General features: G+C 39.8%; 1 protein-coding gene across 7 annotated transcripts in view; it reads right to left on the bottom strand.

Annotated features, from left to right (window-relative positions):
- The window catches only part of MGAT5 (alpha-1,6-mannosylglycoprotein 6-beta-N-acetylglucosaminyltransferase), a 113,618-nt gene that overhangs the window by 8,069 nt on the left and 81,488 nt on the right, over nt 1-24,061 (bottom strand). For all 7 annotated transcript variants that reach the window (XM_086898681.1, XM_086898679.1, XM_086898685.1 and 4 more), the window contains 5 exons: nt 14,344-14,493; nt 6,574-6,720; nt 3,723-3,839; nt 2,867-2,941; nt 354-511 (listed from right to left, as the gene is read on the bottom strand). In XM_086898681.1, coding sequence (XP_086754807.1) covers nt 354-511; nt 2,867-2,941; nt 3,723-3,839; nt 6,574-6,720; nt 14,344-14,493 — 647 coding nt within the window. The remainder of the gene's footprint in view (nt 1-353; nt 512-2,866; nt 2,942-3,722; nt 3,840-6,573; nt 6,721-14,343; nt 14,494-24,061) is intronic.

Here is a 24,061-nt window from a genome sequence, read left to right as displayed (position 1 = left end):
GAGAACTTTGCTTTATTCTGAAAGGAACACAGACACATTTCCAAAGAGACAGCACCTGAAAGCTGCATTCCTTTCCTTAGTGCATAGCTGGTGAGTTTTACACATCTGTACCTACAGGGTTCACAATTCTCAACCCAGGACAATAGTGACAGAAGGTTTAACAGGGTGCTCTCAGCTGTCACCACCACCACACACTCCACAAAGCACTGCCAGGCCCTCACCCACAGCTTGCTGCAGCCAGAGCTGCTCTCCCCACCTTCCCTTCTCACACAATTTGTGCTTTAAATTCCAAGTGTGGTAAAAACCAGTGCAATAAAGAGACCAGACAACATATTTGTGCTATAAATACTTACCTAAGCAGAGCTTTGTCCTTGTTAAGATGCTGGAAGAAAGAAGGCTCACAGATGAGCTGGCTTTCCTGACAAACTTGCTTACAGGATTTTCCAGGTTCAGCAATTTTTACTTGAAGGGCACTTAATGGGGGCCACATCACCTGCCCGTGACAGAAATCCTGCAGTGACAGATCATGTTTTGTTATGATGTGTTCAGACAACATTTGACAATACTCAGACTGCATTTCAACATTTGGCAGCTCTCACCAAAGGGTGATCAAATAATTTGGGCCTGATCCATCATGGTTTGCTTTTTCTGGGCAAAACCAAAACTTGTGTGAATTGATTCCTCACTGTGACCCAAAGCCCTAAATTCATTTACCAGTTCTCAGTATCAGCTTGAGCTTTTTTCATTCCATTTTGATTTCCTCTGCTGAAGAAGGAAGTTCTCATATTTCTAGGTCTAACCACAAATGTGATATTATACAGTCATAAATCACAAAATATCATGGGTTGGCAGGGACCCACAAATTTCAAGGTGAGACCAAAGGAGGTGCCCTCCTTCATCTATCTTTTCTTGCTCTTGGGTGAACATTCTCCCTCCCTTTGCCAAGCTCTGGGGCTCAGCTGAGCCTCTGCTGAGCCAAGTCAGTTTTCTGACCTCACAGAATCCTGCCCCAGACATTTTCTGCTGGGTTATCAAGTTCTCTGCTTGGCCACATCTTTCAAAGTCAGCATGTCTGTTCCATCAGCCCAGCCTCATCCAACAGCTCCCAGATTTACAGCAGGGAATCCCTGCTGCTTTGGCTGTGGTTGCCTGGCTGCTCCTTTGATGCCAGTGCCAAAACTGAAGCAATCCCTGCCTCTGGTTCCCAGCCTCTGCTGCCTTGCAGAGCAGACACAGCCGTGTGTGCAGCCCCAGAGCAAACAGGGTCAGGGATGGGCTCAGCAGATGGCAGGGATACACCAAACAGCCTCTCTGGCTGCTGCAGGGGCAGGGCACTGGCAGGATGGAGCAGCTTGCAGACAAAGCTGCTTTAAGGCAGCTGAAGGTGGCACTGCTGGGTGTGCAACCACAGCTCACAGCAGCTCTCTTACCTCAGACCGTAAAGCCTTCAGCCTTAGGTGTTGGATCTGAAGGTTCAGGGAGTTCACTAAACCTTGCCTGTGAACACTGTCCTTCCTCCTGACCTCCAGCCAAGGCCTCAGAAGGGGAACTCTGGGCACCTTCTCTAAATGCTACAGGTTCACTGGCCATAGAGTGACTAGTGGGAGAGTATTTGACCTCTGTCACGGTCAAAGCACACAACCTCTGAACCAGACCAGTTCCTTATTCCAGCATCTTTGTTCCCATTTCAAGCTTGTACTGCTTTCTCTGTTCCTTGTGCCTCCACCACAAACTCATCAAAGTAAGGCCTCAGTCTTTATTTTTACTTCTTATTTTTGGTTCATCTGACATGTTAATTAGGCAAAGTGCTAAGCACATGCAGCTAAAAATTGTGCTTGGAGCTGTGAAACACCAGCAGCTTTTGAGAATTAGTCAAAGCAATGAACAAAATTACAATATTCTGTGGATTTATGAGAGGCACAAGGGATGGCTTAGCCTTTGTGGGAGGACCAGAGGGAAGAGACAGGTTTAAGCCACAGGTGCCATCTCTTGATTGTCTCTTTTTCTCCCTTACTCCTTACTTATGAGCTCCATTTCTTCCTGATTGACAAAAACTTCCAATTATAGATGACTTGGATACAAGAATCAAAAGCAGCAGCAATACTTTACAGGTTTTGTCATCAATACAGCAGCAAAAAGCTTAAAGTGTTTATTGGCAGGAAAGTGGGAACAGCTATGCTGTGTTAACTGTCCTTCTGCCCTGAAGCTGTGTTATTCTTTAGGACTGTCTTTAATAGCACCCACCTTCAGAAATACAAGTACAGACAAATGTCCAGTGTCCCTGAAAGAAATCCTGGCAATTAAATGATGTATCAGAGATAAAGGTTATTCCTATCTCTCTTCTGCAGCAGCCAGAACAAAAGGCAGAGCTGGCTACTGAAACAGATCTGGCTTGGGCAGAAGTCCAAGCAAACACACAATTTCTAGAAACCAGGATCCTATGTAAATCTCTGCAGTTTATTACTCCAACTCAACATCTTCTGCTGCTCTCAGCTGGCAGCAATGCACAGGGACCAAAAGTCCTTTAAGTAACTGGGTTCCAAACCATTTAAATCTTTATTGATTGAAACGGAATACTTGAAAAATCTGCCCAGAGGCTGCAATTCTGCCCAGAGACTGCAATTCTACCAAAAAGTACCTCTGTATTTAAGTGATCCTTCATGAGCCAAAGCTCTTATGTGTGTACACAGCTAAGGAAGTCACATACACACTGACAAATTGCTTTGCCCTTCTGCTTTCATATAATGCCAAGGTCTGCACAGCTACTATTTCTGCTTGGACAGCAGCAACACTGAGAAGCTTTAAAATGGAGATAATCCTCCCTTTCCAAAATAATCCAAGACTCATCCACAGCAGAAGTTCATACCTGTCTTTCAATAAAGGCGTTCATCCTCTGAAGCATTCCCTCACAGGTAAATTCATAGGGCAAATAAGGGTCAATCTGTGGAGACAGTGTGTTAAGGTTAGAGGGTTTTTTGTTCCAATCAACTTCATGGTGTACTCTGTGGCAGCAGCTTCTGTTCAAAATATTCCATTGTAGCTCAGGTAGCAAAAAAAACCTACTAATAAACTCATTAACAAATAGTAATTTTTAAAAAGCATCAGCAGTGTTAGCTGATTTTTCTCCTTTTTAAACACAGTAAGAATTGCTTCATTACTATGTTTATGGAAACTCAGGGTACACTGCAAAGTGGCAGATGTAAAGCAAGTCTGAGACCCTCTGGGATTCCAGAGCTCCTGTTTTAACTAAGTTTCAGTTTTGAAGTTGAAGTGACAAAACAGAATGTGGTACCTTTGAAAATGCCTTCATACTCTTCCCCCACTTGAAGTGCCCTCATTACCATTCCACACCACGAGTGCACAAGCACTTCTGTGGGAATCTCAAGGCTACAAACTCAGACTTGAGCAGTGCAGAGTCTGCAACGCTCTAAGAATCAACAACAAAACTTCCTCCTGAATGCACAGAAAACACAGATTGCTGTATAATTCACATTCAAAATTCTCATTTCTATACAAATTCACCCACTCATTTTTTTCAAGTAAGAACCTGACATATCCAGTACTGAAACATGAGAATTTTGATACCATAGATATGTAGCAACCATTTTTTTCAATACCCTACCAAAATGCAGCACTCATTAGACTAACATTAGGAAACACTGTATGTGCACTACACACTACACCCCCAAGTGCTGATAGCAAATTGAAGACACATTTCTCACCTTTTGATTCAAAATTGATTTCACGGCCTTCTCAACCTCAGAAAGATCATTGATGTCCACAGTCCACACATGGGGCTTTCCAATGTAAACTTCAGCATAGGGATGCTGAGATGTCAACTGAAAGAAGAAATTATATTGGTAAAAATTAATGTGTAAAGATATCCTTGCCTCTCACTCTCTTAATCTGACTTTTTGGATGAAATGCACTAGGGTAGTGCAGCAATTCAGTTAGAACACAACAGTCAGCATCATTCCTTCTGAGTTACTTTTCAGATTTTCTCTTTAAATTTAGAGAGTGAATTTAGTTGGAAAACTGAAAATCAGATTACACAGATGACAAGTAAGATATATGCCCCTCTGATTTGTGGCTCCAATCCTCACAAAGACCCACATCCCAGAAGATTTGATGTTTACTGAAATTACTTGCACCATGACCCTGCTTCCCCACACCTCATTCAGAGAGCCACCTTCCTTCTTCACAACCTCTCACTGCCACAAGTCCTGCTTAGACCTGAATGGCTGGCTCCAGAGATGTCATCCTTACCCCTGCATCCTTCAAATTTCAAACATTTCCAGACTTCTGTGAGCAACAGTGAAGAAAGAATAATTTTTATAACAAAAGAAGAACTCTGCCTCTCATGACTGAGAGTAGAAGAATAACCTGACCTCACCAAGAGTGATAACCAATATTTTGCTCATCACTTTTTCAGAAAACAATATCAATGAATATCCAAGAAGGTAACTGAGAAAAGCTGCATCACACTTGCTTTCAGAACTAGCAGCACAGCTCTATAAGTACTTTTTGTGACCGGTCACCCAGGAGTGACAACTTGCACATGAACACACAAAGGGAGCAAAAGCTACAGAAGAGAGAAGTGGTTCACACCAGCCTCAGAAGAAAACTGCTTTTTCAATAAATACCAAAGAACCCCACAGGACAGGTTGTTTGTAGGCAATGTTTATACAGCTGCCTCTTTATGCTGTCGTTATGATAAAAAGACATTGCAGAAGGTCTGAAGCAGGAAGCAGTGTCTGTTGGAAGAAGAACCTTTTCCTGCACTAGGAGATCCACTGTGCTCTTTTCCTCAAGGGAATGCAAGAAACTGTTGCATTCACTACTAAAAATATTTAAAAACCCATTTTAAAAAATAGTCATTGCATTTTTCTTGTGGAGAATAGTAACTTGCAGAGGTTACTTTACAAAATCACTAAACACAGACTTTATCTTCAAATTCCTGTATGGATAATCATGTCACAGAACTACACAAGTTCTTTTTGTTCTTCTTTAGCACTTGAGGAATGGAGAGAAGCATTTAAAGGCTTCCTTAATCCCAAAGAGCCAGCACATGGATTACTGGCAGTCAGACTTAAATGGAGTTGTGAAGACCAGTCAGAGAAAAGGTCACTCTCAGGATAGGTCATCAGGGCTCGTGAAGGCAGCAATATTCCTGATGGATATACATGATGTACTTTGGACTAGGGCAGTTAATAGGGATTATTTTTCTGTACAAGTCAGGTACACAGCATTTCTGTTAGTGTTGACACATGCCATCGGGATTTATTATGGATCCCAAGCCCTGAAATTCCTACAAAGCACTTAGATGTGTTTAGATTATTTACTGAGCCTGACCAGATATGATGTTTGGGCACAGAACAACTGGAAATGAGACAAAAACTGAGGAACTCACAGAAGAAAGGTTTTGAAAGGTGTCAAGCCCAAGAAGAAAGTTTAAACTGGCTTGCATTCCCTTTTTGCTGTCTCCTTTGTTAGCAACACAGACTGAGATAAGGGGCAAGCTTCAGCTTGTACAGGACATGAATTCAGTGTATAACAAGAAAGGCAATTACAGTTGTGGATCATAAAATGGTAAGGAATTTAAGTTCCTGATTGCAAATGGGAAACTATCTTTTGCTTATCAACCAGCCAGTGCTGCTCAGGACACAATTTATATGGCCCAAGCATAGCCTGAATTGGGAAGTGTGGCTGTGTAAGGTTCTCATCATCTGCATGTCACCCGAGAGCTCTCCCTTGATGTAAATACATAAAAAATACATGTTCATACACCTATGAGCAAGCCACAGCCACAGCCATGAGTGCTGATATCAGAAATAGATAGTGGCTATTACATGTTTACAAGTATAGGCAGAATTTTACCTACACCGAATAAAAGAAAAATATTCTGAAGTCAGTGCCAGGATGAGGGGTTAGTTAGCTTCAGTCTTCTCTCACTAGAGTCTGAACACACTGACTGTTTTGAAAGCTTGGAGTTTGGTTTTCCTGTTTTCTTCAAGAGTTAGTTCTCCAAAAGTCCAAAAGCATTTAACCACAAACACGGTGGGTAACCATTAATACCTGAACTCAACAGTGCCCTGAACAGGTCTTTTCTGAAGAAAAAAAAAAAAAAACTCCCAAAACTCACATAACCACCCACAAATGCCCTTTTCATAATTTACTTAAACACCTATTTACTTCCTGCACAGTACACTGCAATGTCTGTTTCTTCAACAAAATAAAAACACTTTCAAATGATGTGTCAAAATGACATGATCTGTTCCTGGGCAGAACATCAGGTTTCCAAGTGAAATTTCAGTTTATGATGTCTCAGTAAGAAGTAGCAGAATGTACCTATAAGCAAATCTAGAGGTAAAGCTTGAAGTGTGCTAACAACACAATTTTAATTGTCTTATAAAAATAAGGACTGATACTCCCATCAATGACTAAAGAAAAAAGCAGTTGCACACCTCTGGCAATAAACCTTGAACGTTAATGCAATTTCTCCTACACTCTGTTGTTAAAATGAAACCCACAAGCATTTTCAGTAAAAAAATTACCAGGATTGATAGTGCTTACCTCTCGGAGTGTAGGTTTGCCTTTGAAAAAATCTGTGTTCTTGCTACTTTTTGGTGGGTTAAATCTTAAATTTAGGAAAGCACATCCATTGGCAATAGCTTCCAAGGGAGCCGGCCCTTCATATGGAAATCCAAGACCAACAAACAGCTGAAAAATACAAAACAAGGGATATTTTAATTTTTGTTATTCACAAAAAAGCTAAGAGCGACCTTGAAAGAAACAAAACCCCATTCTAAAGGTACCAGCCTAAAGAAAATGTAATTCTAAAAAGAAAATGGGAGAAATTCAGCAGCTCACCACCTCCCACCCCAGCAGTAACAGAATGTCCTGTAAAACACATTTGACAATCATCATCTGTAATGAGCTGAGGTGGATTTTCATGGAGCTGAGGCAACAACAGACCCTTTTTAGGGCTTTTTGGGGTGGGGGAAAACTTGGTGGTTTGGCTGGTGTTGAAGTGGAGCTGCTGGGGCTTTCCTGCAGGTACAGGTTCCAAGGCAGCAATCTCCAGGAACAGCTGCACCAGTGTTTGCCCGACTCCCAAAGCAGCCAAGCCGCTGGCTTTGCCAACAGGAACATGCTCCTGGCACGCTAATTAAGCCTCCTAATTAAAACGGTAGGTGGCAGCAGACAGCAGCTCACGACACTGGACCAAGGCAGCAAGAGCCCACAGGGGCTTCAGAGGCTTCAATGCCTCCAAGGGAAGGTGCAAAAATCCATCCCAAAGCTTTTCCTCCACCAGATGAGATTCCAGGTGCTCTAGAAAAGGCACTGCTCTGCTCCACTGAAAACACATTAAACGTTTTTTTTTAATTTTCAGAGTTTTAAAATTTAATTTATTTTTTTTTTTTAAATGCCTGAAAAAAATCTTGACCCCTTTCCTGGCCAAACATAATGAAACCCCCTGAATGAAATATAGGATTCTTCACCTTCATTTGAAGATCTGTGTATAATGGGAGAACTGCAAGCTCTGAGTTGGAACAGCAATTTCTCAGTACTGCTGCATAACAATGTGTACATATATATATATATATATATATATATATCTACTGCTTTTATCAGGAAAATAAAGCACATACTTCATAACTATGAGAGTCATGTAATCAGGACACATATTTAAAGAGGTCAAGGTATACTATTCTGCATTAAATCTTCTGCAACAAGGAAATAAATCCCAGTAACAGAACATTCACAGCGGGAGGCTCTTCCTAGGAGCTGATCCCAACATTGATGCATAAACCTGTAGTCAGCCCTGTCGTGCAAAGGCATTGCAGCATCAATCCTCCACAACCCATGGCAACAACAGTATAAATTCAGAGTTGGCTCATTTTAGAAAAGCAAGTTAACACTTCTCAGCATAGCTGAGGATATACAATTTTCACTGTGTGGAGCTGAATATTGTAATTTCAGTTCTCAATATTCAGGTTAAAGAAGTTGCCTACTTGCAAAAAGTTTCTCAACTCTCTCACAGATTTAAATGTTACAGAAACTCTCCAGTGGCTAATAACAAAAAGATCTGGAAGCTATTTCTGCTAAAGACAAATTATCTAAATTCTGGTTTTGTATGTGGCATAAAATATACCACCTTTCAGTCAGAGAAATGCATACTAGATATAATCTCAAAAGAAACTGAATTTACAAAAAGATAATCGCTTGAAAACAAGGAATAAGGACATGAACCATGCATTTTATGTGCAGATAAAATATTATTTATTTAAACTACTCCTTAGTTCAGGAAGAAAACCAGCTGAGAGCCAGCAATTAAACCCAAAGTATCAATTCTCCTATGATCCTGTGTTTGTCTGTGATATAGGGATTGCTGGGTTGTTTGCTTAATTTTGCTCTTTTTTAATAAACTGCTGCTGTGCACTGCTGAGTTCTGTGTCTGACTGGTCCATTTATTTGGGAGGAAGCTCCATGGGAAAAGAAAGATGGGTTTATGTTTAGACAGCACAGAGAGCACTGCCATCACTTAATCTATAATAAATAGCTTACCACCTGTTTCCCATCCATTTTCCAACCTCACCTCTAAGCAGCACTGCTCCTTTGAAGGAAGAAAGAAGGATGTGTGTGATCCCTGGAACAGGGTGTGTTTGTGTGTGCTGCCTGGTGGCCTGAGCTTGCAGCCTGGCTCACAGCTGCCTGCAGCCCCTCAAATCCTTCTTTCAGCCCTTCCACCACCCTCCAGCACATCATCATCCAACCAGCTGAAATTCCCAAACTCAAGCCACACCCTGCTCCAGAAAACTGTCCCTTATAAAATGGCCTTGCCAATGGCAGAAAGATGATCTTTAAGGTCCTTTTCAGCCCAAATAATTCTGTGAGTCTTTCTACAATTAATGTTCCTTGGTTAGGGAGTCGGTATTTTTTTTTTGGTATGAAGAACAAAACAGAAATATCTTACATGCCTCAAGAAAGTCACACTCATTATGATTAAAAGAGCAAGTATTAGAGAACACAGGCCTTTTCTGTAAGTCACGATGCTCCCATTTGCTAATCCTTTGAATTACATGCAGCTTGTTATTTCCAGAAAGGCTAAAACAATCTGTCAAGGTGCTGCCTAAGAGTATGCAGCAAATACTGCGAGTCACTAACTGAAAAAGAACTGAGAAAAGTAAAAAGGTAGAATTAACCACCAACCATTTTCAGGTACTAGTGAAGCAAACATCCATCCTCAATACAGGTGGGGTTGTTGGGAAGACAAGGCTCTGTCCCACAGAATGAAGATTTAGACCAGACTGTGCTTCCCCTAATTTATGATGTAGCTGTACACTGCTGGCTCCAGCACTGAAGGTGCTGACTATGGCTCTTGGAGTAATTTCTCACCAGATGTAGGTCTGGTAACCCAGTCCACCATGGGGAGGGACCTGCACCCTAGGGCTGAAGATCCGCATTGCAAAACTTCAAATGTGACTGAGCTGGTAACACCACAGTGGGTACGTGTGGCTAAAAATATTAGTCCTGATCTCACTCTGTTAGCTGCAGCTGAACTGCTTTGCAGGGGAGAATTGCTTTATGCTTTACTGGTTGATTAGTGCTTGGAAAAAAAATCATATTCTGTTTGTGAGCATTTTTCTCACCTTTCCAATGTTTCTGAAAGCAAAAGCCATTATTTTTGCTGGAGAGCTTTAAGTGAGCACACGGCACAGCTTGCTCTGCACACTGACACACCCCATGGACATGGTAAAAGTTTATCTAAAAGAGATAACTGCCAACAAACACAGGAGTAGAATAATCATGGAAACAGCAGTGTGGGGTTGGTTTTTTTTTTTTGACCCACTCCTTTTTAGCAAGGTCTGCTGCCCCAGTGTGTCTGTGCCTGTAGGTCTGCACGGCCCAGAGAAGGGGATTTGTGTCTGCAACATCACTGCCCCAACTTGAGTAAAGCTGAAACCCTTAACAGTTTGATTTTCATAACAAAGGCTCCTCTGGAACCTTTCCCACCTTTGTAATGAACTCAGCCTCTGGTTTGGAATGTCAGACTTTTGCCACCCAGCATCACACCAGCCAAGACACCACTCCTCTTGCTGTAATGCAAAGGGTCCTCTCACAGTGCAGAGTTACATGGAGACATCTCTGACACAAAAAGTGACTTACAACCCCTCTCATGAAAAGCAGTATGGGGGTCTTTTATTTTTCCTTTTTTGTTGTTGAGTTTACAGTACCACATCAGACTACTATTAAAATAAGTAAATAAAGAGTCTTCCTAAATTATAGCCAAAAGTATAAAATATGGAGTGAATGCTTTACTTCACTGCTGTAATTATGACTAGCTGAATAGCTGAGAAAAAATTTCACATTTCAGAGACTAAATGCTGTAGTTCCATGCACAGGAGCATTTATCTTTTCCTCTCCCCTTTCTAACATTACTGCATTTTATTTAATTTTTTCTGTCAAGTTGGTAGGTTTATCACCACTTTTATATGTCTCCTTACTGAACTTATATATTCTCTTCTGAGCTCCAGAAAGAGGAGTATAGCAAAGGTTAACTATCTTGTTATATTCTTCTCATCAATACAAAATACAAAGTACTTTCTGCAAAAGTCAATCCTTTTGTGATTCAAACAACTTGAGAATAGAGTCACTAGGTAAACATCCTTTCAGCTGATTTTATGAAGTGTGCAGAAGTAAATATATATTCCATCATAAAAGGCAATATGAAAACAAAGTTTGTTTGCCTATGTCTAAGCAGGGTGTTGCTCCTACTTTTATTAATCCCCTTACAGAAATTGAGAAACCCACTTAGTAAAGGAAATTGAACTCTCTGAAAAATTCAGTGACTTGAAGGAGAAAGTTGCATCTGAAACTTTCTCGAAAGGAGAAATATTTCTCAAGAATTCAACACTGGTTCCTCTGAGAGAGCCTGGTCCAACTCCTCCAGCTGCCCACTTGGCAAGGAGCCCTGGGAGCTGGCAGGAAAGCTGCCAGCTCGCCTACCCCATTCTCCTCCGACGTGATGAATGGCTTTACATCTTCTCATTAGGAACTGGAGACATGGCTCGTTTTTGTCATGCTCTACACAGCTGAACCAGCCATGGTGAATCTCAAGCAGCCCCTCCTGCCTGCAGAACTCCCTCCCTCCGAAATGTGCCGCTTTACAGCACACACAGAACGAAATGGCAGCCCCACACTGCCCGGAATAACTGTGTCCTACCAGCTACTGCAGGGACCAAAGACACTTTGGGAATGCAAAGCTGTGATTAAGAATCACAGGACTGAGCCTGTCACCTATTGGTATTTTGCTAAGGACAAAGCAAAGCAGTGCAGCATAAGCTGACACTTCTGACTAGGCTGAACCATGTGATTTGTTAAATTATTATTTAGCGCTCCCTTTCTGAAAACCAGATCATTTGTCAGCTGACCTAACAAAATCCTGCTAACACAGAGTTGAAATCACAACCAATGACAGACAATTCTTGCCTATGGTCTCAACACACATGGAGGTTTCTGGAAGTTTAAGGACAAAGGCTGCTGTCTCCCCACGATGCTCCAGACAAGCATTGCACCCACAGATGTTCCCAGCCTGGAGTTACAGCCCTGATTATTCCCACACTCACAGCACACGGATAGCCTGGTGACAAAAGTCCATAACTAAATTCATTAGGGGACTCTGGCCATGTTGCCAAGTGAATAAAGTGATTATGATTAAAAAGTGTCCTTGAACATCACTGCATGCATGTGCACACACACACACACACACGGTTCCTCCACGCACAAAGCTCCTATTCAAGTCAGCTTGATTTTTGTGAGAAACCTGCACTTATTTTAGCAATTCAACCCATGATCCATCTGATATAAACACAACTGACCCACACAGGCAGCAGATGGCCACTGGTGACAGGTGAGCAGTGTTTTGTACTAAGATGTGTTCAAGTATTGCCTCTTAAAGGGTATCAAAATCTGTGAACAGTGTGGAACTGTGAACTGTGAACACACAGGCAGCAAGTGTGTCTGTTGATCAACACTGACAGGTAAACATATGCTGACAACAGCCAGAGTACCCATGAGATACTAAACATCAGCCAGCAAAAAAATACAAAAAACCCCACCCACCCCCAATCCCCCTCCAACTGAAATGTCCAGACAAATTAGATGGGGGATCTCAGTTTCCACTTTCAATCCCAGGATGCTGCTGTTTTACTGTTGCTGTTCAATTAGATATATTGAAACTGTATTAGAGAGGAATAATAAGCAAAATGCATGATGCAATAAGCCATATGTAATTTCATTTCATTGCAAAATCAGAAATACATTGCACTCTCATTCCCTGACAATATTTATGTATTAGGAGAAGCAGATGGATAATTAAGGGCTTATCATCAGGGGAAAGTTTTGTTAGCCTGGCTGTATTCTAAATAAATAATTTTCTTAAAAGGAAAACAGCCTTTGTCATTTGCAAACCTGCTAACTAAAGTTCAGAAAAGCCATATAAAAATACTGCTTGCAGATGTAATTTTTAAAACCCTGACTTCCTGATACAGGTTTCTGAAACACACCAATGATTTTCTCAGTGCCATCTACTAAGAAATGCAGCAAATTCTGAAAAGCATTTTCCCCAATGTTATGAAGGAAAAAAAACCAACCATAACCAATACACAATAATATAATAAAAATCATTAAAATCTAAAATGCTCTAGGACTCTGACAACAGTACAGCAGAAACCCATGCTTTTCACCAAATACTTTTTGTGGAAAATAAGCAATTTACTATCTCAGGAGCACTTCACAATCCCAACACAAAGAAGTCTCTTCTATCTGATGCAGCAATTACTGCTTGAAATCTGAGTGGAAGTAGTCTGCTACCTCCTGTCACATAATCCATACAACTAAATTGCATAACACATAGGTATCAACTTGAATTTGTCCTAAATGGAATGTGTCTTTACATTGCATCTTAGAGCACAGCAAATATAACCAATAACAATTAGATATCTAGTTAATACTGAAAAGCAAGCTTGGTGATGTGATACATGCAAGATGGCTGATAAAAAATTAGAGGAAGGCTTAGTTAAATGTAACTATTTTTATGAACTGACATTTGTATAAGGAGTTCAGTAATTCTAAATGAAGTCCATTTGCTGATTTTACTATTTCAGTGACTAGAACCCATGTTTTTTTAGGAAGTAGTCACTGTTCATGCCTGGGGTTATTACAAGGTCAATATTCTTCCCACATTATGATTAACACAGGGATTTCATACTCCACACAGGCAAAAGCTGTGTAATCTCAGATTATCTATGACGAAAGCAAATGTTGACTTTTTAATATGCAACATTATGTGTATCTGCATGCATCAAGTACATACACACAGTGGTTGCCTTTAAAAACTCCATTTACCAACAGCTGTCACACAGAGATGTCAAATTACCATCATTTTCCCAAGTACTTAAGAAAGGAGATCTCTGCAGTTGTGTGGGAAGCCTAAGAGGTGCTTGTTTTTTTCTTTTCTTTAAGGAGATTTTTCTGTGGAAGTGCACAGCAAGAAATTATCAACAGTGGTGCACTTCCATGGATTTTGCTAATTTTAACACACAATCCCCTTCTTTCACCAACTTGAAGTTAAACATCCTATTTAAATGTAATCTACCAAAGTGCTTTAGTGCTGCAAAGTGCCACAAAAATTATGGGAAGGGCAGAGAAACCCGACAAAACTCTGGGGACCGAAGTTTATTTCAATGTATATCCCGTCCCTTATCTCGAGTTCCCTTGACTCTGGAGCCAGAGGCAAAGCACATCACAAAAAGCCAGGCTCTTGTGCTCTCTCTCTGTGCACAGCTGAAGCAGAGGAAGGACATGAATGGCAAATGAAGTGCAGCTTTGCTTTTCTCCCTGAGCGAGCAGGGTCGCTCTGGGTTAAAGTCACTGGGAGGGCAGAGCAAGCATGCGGCTGTGCAGCTTTTGGATGTTACCTAACTTTGACCTCAGGGATGTAAAACAGAGCACATTCTCAGCTGATAATCTCCCTGAGCTGAATATCACATTCAAGAAAATGAAAAATGCCTTTATCCCTGGTTCTCAAGCTGGTTGTTAAATGAGACTGTAGGTTTTCATCCCAATTCTCTAATATGAGCTGTCAATCCACCAAACACAGAAAAACGATGAAAAACGTATTCTTGGCACACAGGACACAACTTAAGCTCCTTTACACATGATAATTTTTTTCCAGTGCTTTTAAATTAGGAGCTTATTCATGGGAGGTGAAATGCATGCACTTCAAACACCCTCTATTTGGAGATATTTTTTGCCACCACTCCTGCTTGACAAACTTACTTTGGTTTCCCTCAGCAGAAACTGCAAATCCCGCCCACTGAGTATTCCATGGTTCTTTACATAGCCAGGAATGTACATGGTGCTTGTCCCATGAACAGTTCCATGGACCTCCATATAGGTGTGGATGACATCCAGATAAGCCTTCTTATCCTGTAATGGCAAGGAAAAGAATATTTTTAGTTGTTATGAATTTAAAGAAGCAATATTTATTCAGAGCCGGTTTCTTATCTCCTGTGCCACAAAAGCCAGGGAAAGAAGTAGTTCACTCATTCCTATTTGATTTCTATAATGTTTGATTTTTCATTACATTATTAATTTGGTTTTCTACCAAATTGGAAGAAAACTGCAGCTTTTTCACTCATAGTCGAGGTATAAAGAAATCAATATCAAGGCCCTCTTGATTTCTAATTGGACAAAAACCAGACAGCTGTAATCTCAGCATGCTGAAACAATACTTGGCCTAAAAATACTAAAATCTCATTTTGAAATATCAAATTTTCATTGTTTTGGTCAAAGATGCAAAATAATTATCTTCTTTGTGAAGAAAAGGGTGAATGTCACCTTAGTAAGAAACAGCTTTGGTGACTGAGCAACTGAACACACCCCTTTATCTAAACACCCAGTGCCTGAGTTCCATGAGAGACCTACAAATGTTCTGCCTACCTGATGCTTTAATGGCATTTTGGAAAGGACCCAGAGAAGAGCAATAGCTTTAATACTGCATTTAAAAAAAAAAAAAATAAGGAAAAAAAATAGTACTCCATCCTAGTTTGCACACAAGAATTACTTTAATTTTCAGTGCCATATGTTTTTTTGAGTTTTAAAGACTACTGGCATTCCAAGGCAATTAGCTGAAGACTGTATTTACATGCAGTCTGCAACACAGATCAGAAGACTCTCCCTCAATATTTGCACATACTCTTAGTAATAGCTCTAAAATCAGGCAACAAGTTGCTATACTTCTTGGCAGCAAGTGAGTTTTTACCAATTCTACTTTCAATCACTATTTTTGTCATGTAAATTCTGTGCACTGTTCCTCCACAGCCCTGTGTGAAAGCTGGCCAACAATTTTACTGAAGTTCATTCAAAGGACAAGTAGACTGGTGAAAATCCTGTCTTTTCCAGCTCTGGAGGAGCAGGTATCAGGTCTAGATGGATGAGTGCTACTTCTTACAGCTTCCTTGTTAAATTAATTGCAGCAGAGGGTGTTTAATGTCCATAACAATGGCTTGTCCCTTCAGCCTGCTCTGCAGGTGACCTGTTTGTGCTGGGGAGGATGGGCTGTCCCACCCCTGAATGCCCCTTCTGGCAGCTCTGCCAAGGCTGCACCAGCCAGACACTGTCCTGGGCTTAGTATTACACAAACAGCCAACAGATAAAGATGCTTTCTTGTTCAGTGTGGCTGCTCTCGTTGTTAATTAACCCAAATTACTCAAAAAACTAAAAGCTTGTTCCAATTTTTACTTCAAATTTGAGCTACTCTGTGAGAGATGTTCCCCACATAATTGCTAAAATACCATAATTAGAAACTGTGAGAAACTCGTACACTTTGTCAAGAGAAAATCCATTTAGAACTTTTTCTCTGGAAATGAGCAGGAGAAATAAAAAAGGAGTGGCCTGGTCTAGTTTCTAGAGGATACCTTAATCTTGCTTGCCTGGCTGTTAATACATCCAGAACTCTGGAGTGTTCAGGGTTCTGAATGGAAGAGAAGGCAAGGAGGCAGCAGGTACTGCTGACATGATCCACCTGTAGCAACACCAAGGCACCTGTCTCAGATCTTACTGGCTCATGACACAAACCCTGGTGACACGAATGCACTCTAACTCAAGAAAAATCTGAGGAGCAAGCAGCTAGAAAGAACAAAACCAAGATTACCTAAAATTGCAGTTCTTTTCAAGATTGCAATGACAATTTTACCAACCTTTTACACAGAATATTTAGCTGTTTTAAAATGGCAATAACCATACACAGCCTTAACTGATATTACTTAGGCATATAACTGACTTTCCCAGTTCAGTCTAAAACCACAGATAAAACATTTATTATCCAAACAAATGGATAATTTATCCAAAACCTCACTTCTTTATTTCCTTTACTTTGAGTCAAAAACAACTGCTTTCATAATAATATATAAAGTACCATAAAAGTACTATTAGCACCTTATACTTTACCTAAAGCTCACTAACATTTGTCTCCTTTTGCAATTAGGTAGTCCTAAATTTCCACATTCTTTGCAGACAAGCATTATTTTGGATCATAGAAATATATATTCTAGGAAGTCATCTCAGAAAAATAATCAGGAGACATAATCAAATTCTAGCCATTAAAAAGAGTGAATTAGAAAATGGGAGAGTTCAAAAATGGCATTTATAAATAGAAAGGCTATATGTAAATAAAGAAATGTGACTTGCAAACAATACTAACATTCTTTCAACTATTTATCTGCTTCCTGAGTTGCTCACTTGGGAGCAGATATAATTATTATTTTATCTTAAAACACTTGAACTTTCTCCAAGATTGACTCAAAGAGACAAGGTCATGAGCTGCTGGGGAGTACTGCAAACCTGACATTCTCTGCAGTTTGTGTCAGACTGCACTGCTCACCCTGCTGTCCATACTGCAAACCTAGACTCAGAGAAAGGAAGATAATCACATTTAAAAAAAGGCAAATTATTTCTCCTCAGAATCAAAATGGAAATGTAACAGTGAGTAACAGCTACACAAACCTTTTCTGAAACAATTTTTCAGCAGCTAAAATAAACATGCCATTCAGAAAAGTACTTTTTGTTGATCACTGACTGCAGAACTGTTATTACTGTTCATCAATCATTTCCACCTACTTCTAAAAGCATCATGATAAGGCCTTTCTCACCAAAGAAATCAAGTGACAACTGTTTGATAAGTCTTTCCCTAGGACAATGTTGACAAGAAGACACGGTATGAAGAGGTGAAATTTTAAGTTTGGTGGGTGAAAAATTTAAATATAAAAGCTACAAAAATATGTGGTGGAAACATGGTTCACCAAGACCTAAACTCTGCTTTTAGTTTTCTCAGTGTAGTAGCTGGCAGTAATTAACAACCCTGCTTTACCAACAGTTTGCTAGTCCAAGTATTTTGCAATTTTGGGCCACTCGGGTGCCCTCACAGAACACCAAAAATTCAGCACTGAATGAAATTAAGCACCATTAAAGGCCAACTGCATTACAGAAGAGCTTGATTCAGTCCTCAATTGCTTTATGGCTTGAAAGTTCAGACTGCAAAACATATGTAAAACACTCTAAATACCCAGCCTCGCTTCCTTGCATTGATAAATTCAAAAGGCAATGGTTTTATAAAGCTTGACAAATGTAATTCAGAAAAGCAGGGACTGGGATACATCTTTGTGTGTATCCTAAATGCATACTGTAAAGTCGAGAAGTCCTATCATCTGAGTGCTTATCTGAGAAGTGTCAAGTCAAAAGTGAGCCAAAATGCAGTGTACATGCAATGTATGACAATCGAGATTGTGACACAAACATAATCTCTGCTCGAGAACTGTCACCCTCTCAAAGACTTCTCAAGACATGCCTGAATAATGAAAATCCTGTCTACCAGGCAGCTAGAAGAGTGCACAAAGGCTGGGGAATATTAAAAGAGTTAAATACATACAGTGTTTTACAGGGGTAAGTCACAAAGAGTAGATTAAGTCTCCTTGAAGTCAAAAATGAAACTTTCAAACTGCCCTGAATTTATAAATGGATGTGGAGAAGATTCAGTGATTCATGATTAATAAGTATGAATTCTACACTGAACAAGTAATCTGAAATTTAAATAAAGAGTTAACTATGTAAGCACATAAACCCATCAAAAGACAATGACAATTCTTCCTGTCCAAGGAAATCCTCTCACCAAACTGGTAACATTTCTAAAGAAGCCAATCAGCTTGTAGGAATTCTTTGAAGTTCTTAAAGGAATTAAATCTCTTGGGCAGAGATTAGGAATCACTCTTGTGAATGAACAGTCATCATGTGAAAGAGAACAGAGAAATGACAAAAGTATGCTGACATTATTCACAGTAACAAAACTCAAACTAATTTCAAAACATTGCATAAAAACATCTTGATATTGAACACCTGGGGTTTTAAAGCTTTTGAAAAAGCTCAAGTAATCTAAGGGACAGAAAGACTATTAAAGAGACCATCTGATAAATTCAATTGTCACCAAAACCCAGGAAATAAATTCTCCAACCAATTAGTCAGGTTAGAAAGCTGGCATTACTTTTTGCAGCACTGGATGCATGGGAAATTCTCCCAAAGCATGCATGCTCAGTAACTTAAGAGACAGGTTATATCCCTGAAACTGATACATATTCATCACATTTTCTGAATACATACATGTGCTAATTATTGCCATGGACTTGTTTGGATATGGTTCTGGCTCTTTTGATGAATCTTTTGTCCTTGAGAGTATTGCAAATATGTAGTCAAGTCATAATGTACTTATTATCCTTCTTTTCTCTAACACACAGTCCTTGTTCTCAAAACTAAGATATCAGCCAGTATATATTAATCACTAATACTACTAAACAAGGAGGCATTAGCTGGCACAAGACTTATTAGTCTCAGACACAGGGAGTTAACACATTAATCTCTGACATTTGTACTGAGCACTGTATGGTACAAAACTAAGCGTTAACCATGAATATGGGGATCATACACTTTGTGCTAGAGCCCAAAGTATTTTCCAACATGCTTCCCCACTTCTTCTCACAGAAATAAAACATGTTTGGTAATTTAACTAAAGTGACAGAAATGTTGAAAACCAGTTCTCATTCAAGTGTGGAAAGAAACCCCTGAGCTAACCAGCATCACTCAAGAATGAAGACTTTACATTATAATAACACATTATTATGGCCCATAAAAAAGAATCAGTCTATTGTTCAGTAGCAGTCATTCCACTCACCAATCAAGTAAATGATAGGAATTTTTGGGAAAGAAATTCAGAAATAAAGAGAATGCTATTGAACTATCCTGTAAAAACTATTCTCTCCCTCCTCACACACCAATGCACTTCTTGTCTGTTTTCTCAAAAAGAAGCTGAAAATATTGGACAGTGTTCTGAGAGGGTAAGAAGGATCCAAGATACAGGACAGTTTCCAGTGCTACACACTGTCTGCAAGAAATTCTTTAACAATTTTTCAGTTTGGAAAAGACAAGTGGTCAGAATATGAGGGAGGCTTAAACCCCATAATTGGCATAAAGAACACAGATAGTGACTGCATTCAAAATGCCCTTTACAAAGCAATCCCAAAAGAGCTCACAGGGGACAGGTTTAGAAAAATGCTCAAATTAACAATTTCTCCTGCAACAGGTCATAGATTTGAGGGACTCCATGACAGAGAAAGTTGCAGAGGCAAAAAAACATGCCTAGGTTCATGATCAACCACTTTGAGATCACCTCTTAGTGAGATCTCAAAAATGTGTGAACAGACAGTTTATCAACAGAGAAACAGATTCAGGAAATACACCAGATTAGAAAAGCTGGAAAGAGAGAGAATTTGCAAGGCAAGTATTATATAAGTTTGCCATGCTCTTGCTCTTCCTGAATGTCCATTTATGGCTTCTTTTTTAGGCACCATATACCTCTGAATAAAATTCACGTTGGCACACACATAATTTTTGCACTAAGAATGAAAAAAACGTCTCAGTGAAGGCTTAGGATTTTTGGCAGAGTATGAAGAGCCCCATCCAGTTCTCTATCCTCATCTTTTTAATCCATGAAGGTTTGGGGCTTTTTAAACACTGAGGTTTTCCCCAGATTTGACAATTTCATTGTCATGCAAAGCACACCAACATCTAAACAGAAATTTCCTCGTCTTTGAATGGAAATTTCCAGAACCAACAATGAGACATCCTTGTGCACTGTAACTGCTGAAGGAGAAAAGTGAAGGGCTGCAGACAGAAATAGGAAGTGGCACCAATGGGAGGAAAGGTTGTGTTGCTTTTGTGCTAACCAAGTAATAATAGATGAATGTGTTAGTCAGTACTGTAAGACTTCAGTAATTCATTTTGCAGCTGAAGAGTTCTGCAAAGTGAGAAGCTTATCACTGGCAGGTAAATATCCATGAAAAAAGTAGTTTTTTTCTCTCCTTCATAATAAATTCTAATTTTCATAATAAATGCTAAAGATTAATCCTTTAAAAGTGCATGCTTATTCGCTGCACTCATTTCTTTTGATTTACTCATTTCTGATCCATTCTGCTTTCAGAAGGAAATGGTGAATTTCAGAAATGTTGCTGAGCTGAAGTGTCTGGCTCATCCCAATCTGTTGTATTTGTGGCATAAGGCAGGACAGTGCTCCTGGCACCAGGCTCTAGGGTAACTTCTGATCCACTGATGAGCCCCCAGGGCTGCTGCACATTTGGAGGAACACAAAATAGAACAACCACAAGACAAGTCTGTGAGTGCACTGACCACATGGGAGAAAGGGTGAGAACTTGTTTTTACTTTTTGTTTGTTTTTACTTATTTTTCTTTTAGTTTAAAAGTTGAAATGAAATATCCATTCAAAGTACAACGCTAAACATGAAGCACAAAAATCAGCACAGAAGGAAGTGACTTTCCTCCTGCTTTGTGCAGGAGGGCATATCATGGGGAAATTACATTTCATTACATGGAATGTAATAACATGAAATTACATTTCATTACATGGTGCTATAAAGGGAAGACTTCAGTGTGAACAGCCTTGGTGATGTGCTTTCCCATTGAGAACAAGCCAAAGGTAACCATTTCCAATGCAGCTCTTCAAAAGTTGCTATGCAGGCAGTATATATTTAAGGAGAATGCCCAGCTTTTCAAGTGGCATTAGTAAGAAACTCACACATTATTTTGCCTCTAAATATACAAATATTTTCAAGACAACTCTAATAGACTATAATAAAATACTAAAGCAGTCATCATATATTTATGCTATGCATTGATGCCTATTTTCTGGTACAAGCAACCTTACTTCTTTCACAGCAACCTACAAAAAACCCCAAAAATCCCCAAACAGCAAGTACTGCAAAATGAATCTAGACTCTTTCTTCTAGGACTAAGGGTCAAATTAGTGGAAGAGTATAACATAAATTGCAGGAAGAAGAACAAAGAAAAGTCTTAGAAATGGGAGCTAAGGCAACATGAAAGGCTTCAATCATTCTCTTTTAATTGAAATGTTCTGTAATTAAAGCAAATTTTGATAATGGAGAGCATTATGGGTTTCACACACATTTTATTAATTCCTTTCCCCCCCCAACTTTGGCATAGATAGGGCTCTCTTTACTCCTTAGTACTGCCAAAAATCCCAGACAAAACCACAAACCTCTAATACCAGCACACACTTTTCCAAAACTTGGCAACTGTTGCACTTCATAGCTTACCTCTAGAGATAACCTTTAGGAATGTGGCAAAATTCTTTAGAGCCTTCTATTTGCAATCCTCAACCAACCTAGGACTGATTTAGTTATTAGAGGGAAATAAAGCAGATTTATCTCACACCCTCTGCACCATACATCCCTCTTGACCTCCAGAGGTGTAGCCAGACTTGGCCACTGTGATATGGGGTGGATGCCTTTGGGCTCAGGCACAGAAAAGAACCCATATCCATGGTTACATAAAGCCATTATTTAGCCCCAGGGAGAAGAGGTCCTGTACACTCCAGTCCCACTTCAGCCTGCTTGGTTCAAAATTAAACAATTGATTTGCCACTGCTCTTCCCCAGGAACTTTCTCCCCTCCCCTGCGCTCCTCTAATGACTGGTCAGGCCCAGCAGTGACACATGTACTCTGTGCAGATTACACCTCTCATTAATTGGCCATGTTCAGTAGAAAGAACAGCAGCAGGATAAATAGATTAGTTTGGTTCCATACAAGCTATGGTGGCATATGAAAAGACCACTGAACAGGGAAAATGAAAGAAACGTGAAATAAGCAAATTACACAGACACAAGATTAGTTCAGGTTTTCTCTTGATCACAAGGATTGGATTTTATCACTCCAGATAAGAAATCCCACACTGTAACTGATTCAAAGTCTATCTGCAGTGATTTGCACTTTATATAGGAGTGCATATGGGCATGACTGAAGTTACAATCTGTGAGTTACAGTTTTAATGTGCTTGATGTTACCAGCACCCAGTACACATTTTAATATGGCCAGATACCAAATCAAACATCTTGGGAAAAACAAGACAGGCAATACTGATAAAATACAGCAGTGACTTGAAAAGCAGCACTTTAAAAAAATGATACAAAGCTCTTGGCTGAGAGTTCCTAACGGTGCAAAGGGGACCTGTCTAAAAATGAGACACTATTTCATTTGGATTTGATGCTGATATGGCCCATGTGCCCTTTGCAAACATTCACATTTCAAGAGGAATGTGAATAATCTTGAGAAGATTCAGGGAAAACAGACACGTGAAAACTCTTAAGGATTAGAAAGCACAAAGCTCTCAGGGGTTCAGCATATACAGGCTTTTCAAGAGATGACTACGGGATACTTTGACCTCAACCTATATATTCCTACAGGGCTACAGAACAGAAACATCATCTGTCCAGTTGAGAGAGTTTATAACTGCTACTCAGGCTGGAAACAACCATATGGAAATCTGTACCAGAAATAATTCAAAGTCTAAAGGGAGAAGGCAATTATTGGAGGAGTTTGCCAGAGGAAACAGTGGGCTTCCCATTGTGTGCTATTTAAAAATCAAGACTGGATGTTCTTTTCCAAATAGCCATGTTTTTGTCTTAGTCAGTCCATGAATATCCAGTGTGTCATACAGAATCTGAGACCAATCACAAATCTCCCCTCTGGGCATATAAACTATCCATACATATTTCTGAATCCATACAGACTGAATAAACTGAGAAACATGTATATGTCAGTGAAAAACACCCTGGTGACTAAAGAGCTGTCCTGTTCCTTAAATCCAACTAGTATTCAACATGTCCTTCTGCTGATGTGCACGGCAAATCAGGTCAGGAAGTTTAGATGATTATTGCATGCTGCTGCTGCTGCTGCTCTTGAGAGACTGATAATGAGATCAGTCACTAGTAAAAGTACAAGTAGAGACACAAGAGCTTGAAAAGACTTGAAGAAAGGATTCCAGCTCTGCTCCAGCACTCTGCAGACAGAGAGACTGCACACAGGGGCACACAAAGCTCTCTATACCATAAGCCAAACAGAATAAATAAATACTTTCATTTTAAAATATTTTCTTAGCAGAAAGCCAAGAAGCATCCAGCTCTACCTGTTCTACCTTGCTACCACTGCAAACACTGCACTGTTTCTATCAAGTTTCAGTTTTGTTTTGTCTCACAGGTGGACCATCTGCTTGTAGCTATCATCTTTAGAGAATTTATTCTGTATAATCTCAATTGTTAGAACGAATGTTGCTTCTGTGGTTTGAAAAACTGTGCAAGACCAATACTCTCATACCAATAAAGAAAAGGCATGACAGTCTGTGAGACAGGTTTTCTTGCACTGTTACATTGTTTGGCCCTATGTATGGCACTGATAAGTTCCTTTTTCAGTTGACAAGAGGCTTAAAAAGAAAGTCTTTTTAGGCAGGAGCGAAGGCACATGGAGGATATGGGCATGCAGAATATTTGGGCACACAGAGCTGGAGGTAACTTGGAAGAAATCCAGTTACTAGTAAGTAATCTCTTTGAAAACTGCATGAGACACACATTCCTAGGTGTGTCA

This window comes from Cyanistes caeruleus, chromosome 7 (genome assembly GCF_971803275.1).
Source record: "Cyanistes caeruleus chromosome 7, bCyaCae1.hap1.1, whole genome shotgun sequence".
Taxonomy (NCBI): domain Eukaryota; kingdom Metazoa; phylum Chordata; class Aves; order Passeriformes; family Paridae; genus Cyanistes; species Cyanistes caeruleus.
This window is presented reverse-complemented; position numbering and strand designations above follow the sequence as displayed.